We start from the raw sequence: 3708 nt of genomic DNA, 5'->3' as shown, positions 1-3708 counted from the left end.
CCGCGCGTCCGCGCGGCGCACAACGAAGCCGCCGGCCCGGCCGGGTGGGTAGGACCAGCGCAGCGTGAGGGCCAGCGAGAGCTGCTGGGCGCCAGGCCCCGGCTGCCAGCAGAGCTGCGAGCCCCGCACGTGCTGCACCAGCGGCAGCGGCGGCTCCGCCACGCTGGCCGCGTCCAGCACCTGCAGACGGACGCGGGCCCCGTGAGGTCCAGCCCGGAGAGCAGGGGACCGGGCGAGCTGCTGCATGCAGTGCTGGGAGCGCACGGCTGGTGCACACTATGTGCAGAGCATGCACTGCAGCCTTGGGAGCATGTGCTTGCTGCGTGCAATGCCATGAGCATGCACTGCAGCACCGGGAGCATGCACCTGCTGCATGCTGCACCAGGAGCGTGCGCACGCAGCCTCAGGACTGTGTGCTGGCCACATGCAGGGCCTGCAGTGTGCACCCACAACATGCATTTCGCAAGCATGTGCCCGCAGCACCAAGCACCCACCTGCAGCTCGCCCAGGAGGCAGGAGAAGGGGGTGTCCTGCGAGCTGGCCTGGTGCCGGGACACCACCAAGGAGAGGTCGCGCAGGCTGCACTCCTGCAAGTCCAGCTCGTAGCACCTGCACGCAGAGGGCCAGGCGGGCAGCAGGGATGGGGACGGGGACACGGCGCAGACAGGGACAACCCCAGCCCACCCGCCTGTGCACTCACCGGCTGCTCCAGCCGTGGGCACCATGGGCGCAGCCACGGAGCAGCTTGGCGAGGCCGGGCGGCGGAGCCGGGAGCAGCCGGGGACGGTGCCAGGCGTCGGGCTCTGCGGGAGGCAGGGCGGGAGGACAGGGCTGCCGGGCACCAGGCGCGGAGCTGCGCTGGCCGCGGCACCGGCACCGGAGCGCTCACCAGGCTCAGGTGCGACACCGTCCGAGTGGCCGCCCTGCTGCTGCCGGGTGCCAACCTCAAGAGACACGTCGCACGGGTCGCCCTGCGGCTCCTCCAGCTTGAAGAGCAGCATCAGGAGCAGCTTGGGGGGCGCCTGCACCTGGAACGAGAAAAGGCTGGTGACCCCGATCCACCCAGAAAGACAGAGAGAGAGAGAGAGGAGAGAGGAGATGTTGGGTTAGGCATGCGGGGCGGCAAGGGCTGTGGCGAGCCAACAGCGCGCTCCCCGCGGCACGCTCCCCGCGGCACGCTCCCCATGGCACGCTCCCATGGCATGCTCCCCAGAACACGCTCCCCAGGGCGCGCTCTCCACAGCACACTCCCCACGGCACACTCCCCACAGCACACTCCCCACGGCACACTCCCCACGGCACACTCCCCACGGCATGCTTGCTCACGGCCTGCTCTCTGGCCGGCGCGCTGCACTCACCGGAGGGCGACGCGCTCCTCGCCAGCGGCGATGGTGCCCTGCAGGCGCAGGGAGCTGCCGCCGCGCCAGGCGTCCTGCAGGCAGCAGCCGGGGCGCAGCCCTCCCGCGAGCCCCGCGTACAGCGGCTGGATGTCCTGCACACTCAGGTCGTACCAGGGCCCCACCTCCTCCTCCTGCGGGAGGGCACAGCGGGCCAGGGTAGGCAGCGGGGACCCCCCTGCCCTGCGCCCCGCAGCCTCGCACCCACCTTGCCATCGGTGAAGAGCGCGGTGCCCATGCCCAGGCCGAAGGAGGTGCCGAAGGGCAGCGTGCAGATGCTGTGTGTGGGCAGGTGCTCCGCCAGCAGCGCCCAGAACCTGCGGGCACCGGCGGTCATGGGAACCGGCCTGGGCCCTGGGCCCCGGCTCACCCAGTGCATCCCCACACTCATGCCGCTCTCATCCCCATGGTCCTCTCCACACACATCTCCTGCTCATCCTTGGGCCTTGCCAATGCTCGTGCCCATGCTCGTGCCCACACTCACTTGTTCTCATTCTGCAGGAAGTTCTCCTCGCCCAGATGCTCGTAGACCCAGCCGGGGGCGAAGATGGCCGCGGAGAAGCCGTACTTGCGGATGAGGCTCAGGGGCTGAGGGGACACGGCACGGGCATCACACCAGGCACCGCCGGGGTGCTCCATGTGCATCCCCTCCCCGGGGCCATTCCCTGCGGCCAGAGGGGTCGCCAGGCAGCTGACACCTTGTCCGAGTCGAAGCCGCCGCCGAGCACATTGCCGCGGGCGAAGACGTCGATGCCGAAGTAGACGTCGGTGCGGCGGCGCCCAGCCAGGCGCTGCGAGCGCTCCAGGTGCTCCTCCTGCCAGTTGTAGTTGACGAACAGCCCGTCGCAGGCATTGAAGAGCTCCCTGGGGACATGGGCGTTGTGGCAGCGGGACACGGCGCTGGCCCCCATCCTGCCGGGCTGCCGGAGCCGCCCCCCACCTGCCGCTGGCCACTCACTCGTTGTGCTCGTTGAGCTCGTTCTGCCACTGCAGCGCGCCACTCTGCACCACACTGTCGTACCAGAGCACGAGTCCGCCCGGCACAGCGCTGTGCAGCCGCCCCGCCAGGCGCCGCACGAAAGGCACCAGGTTCCTCGCGGCCGCCGCCTGCGGAGCGCACGATGAGCGCACAGTGAGCGCACGGGGAGCGCACGGGGAGCGCAGTGAGTGCGGGGCAGCGCGGGGCAGCACAGGCTGCACGGGGCAGCACCGGGCAATGCTCACGCTCAGCCTGCTCTCCAGGTTGATCAGCCAGCCGTCGAAGCGGTAGTGCCGGGCCAGGCGCGCCAGCTGCTCGGCCACGGCACCGTAGGCGTCGGGCCCGCCGCCCAGGAAGGCCTCGCACAGCTTCTCGCCGTCTGTCCACTCCGCGATGAAGGTGCCTGCGGAGGCGCCGCTCAGCGCCCGCCCGGCCCCGCCGCCCGCTGCCCACCCACCAGCCGGCCCTCACCCAGCACGGGCACCCCGTTGCGGTGCGCTGCGTTGGTCCAGCACACGGGCGGGATGGTCACCGTGTGGTGGCTGAAGTACACGAAGACGTCGATGTAGCGCCAGTGGTAGAAGACGTAGGGGTTGCGTGTGGCCGAACCCTGGATGAACCTGCAGCGGGAGGATGCAGGGCTGGGCAGGGGCCAGGGACTGACCCACAGCCAGACCTGCACGGGTGGCACCAGCCAAGTGACCCTACGCAGACCCAGCCAGGCCGGCCCAAGCAGAGCCCAGTGCTCCAGCTCCAGCTCCCAGCCTCCATCCCAGCCAGCTGCGCTCAGTCCAGCTCGGAGGATGAATCAAACAGCAGAAAAACAGGTTTGGGGCTTGCGCCGCGCTGCAAGGCTGGGTCAGCGTGAGCTGGGCCCCAGGGCCCCAGTGGGCACCATGCCAGCAAGGGCGGCTCGTTGTCCCCGCGCCGTGCTCACCGGTCCTGCAGGTAGCCACCACGCATGTCGTGGCACACAAGCGTGCGGGGCCGGTCGGTGTGCAGCGGTGGCTGGCGTGGCGCCAGCGGCACCGCGGCCACGTTGAAGTCGTCGTCCCCTGTGGGCTGCCAGGCCAGCAGCTCCTCGAGGCCCGACAGGAAGAAGCTGATGGGCTCCGTGGTGCTGGTGTCGAAGTACCGCGCTGCGGGCGGCCAGGGCAGTCAGGGCACAGCGGGGCCCGGCACCGCCGCTCGCGCTGGCACCGGCACCGGCTCGCGGGCCTCACCTGGCAGCGGCGGCGGGTGGAAGGTGACGGCCTCGTGCAGCACCGTGGTCCCCGGAGCGTCCGCCGCGGGCGACGAGCTGCGGGCGAGGCGCGTGGGGCCGGGCCGGGC

The 3708-nt window shown here is 70.9% G+C and overlaps 1 protein-coding gene across 1 annotated transcript in view; it reads right to left on the bottom strand.

Moving 5' to 3' along the window:
- ENGASE (endo-beta-N-acetylglucosaminidase) overlaps positions 1 to 2308 on the bottom strand; it is a 2580-nt gene extending 272 nt beyond the window's left edge. Inside the window, exons 1-8 of the mRNA XM_026036840.1 lie at positions 2096 to 2308; positions 1882 to 1985; positions 1606 to 1714; positions 1359 to 1531; positions 890 to 1044; positions 701 to 803; positions 495 to 609; positions 1 to 180 (exon numbers count right to left, since the gene is read on the bottom strand). The exon at positions 1 to 180 is cut by the window's left edge and continues 7 nt beyond it. Of these exons, the coding sequence (XP_025892625.1) occupies positions 1 to 180; positions 495 to 609; positions 701 to 803; positions 890 to 1044; positions 1359 to 1531; positions 1606 to 1714; positions 1882 to 1985; positions 2096 to 2308 (1152 nt within the window). The remainder of the gene's footprint in view (positions 181 to 494; positions 610 to 700; positions 804 to 889; positions 1045 to 1358; positions 1532 to 1605; positions 1715 to 1881; positions 1986 to 2095) is intronic.
- Between the last annotated feature and the right edge of the window lie 1400 nt (positions 2309 to 3708).

Source organism: Nothoprocta perdicaria, unplaced genomic scaffold (assembly GCF_003342845.1).
Source record: "Nothoprocta perdicaria isolate Ctin4 unplaced genomic scaffold, notPer1 scaffold_187, whole genome shotgun sequence".
In the NCBI taxonomy this organism is placed as follows: Eukaryota; Metazoa; Chordata; class Aves; order Tinamiformes; family Tinamidae; genus Nothoprocta; species Nothoprocta perdicaria.
The sequence above is the reverse complement of the archived record's forward strand: the minus strand, read 5'-3'. Positions and strand labels throughout refer to the sequence as shown.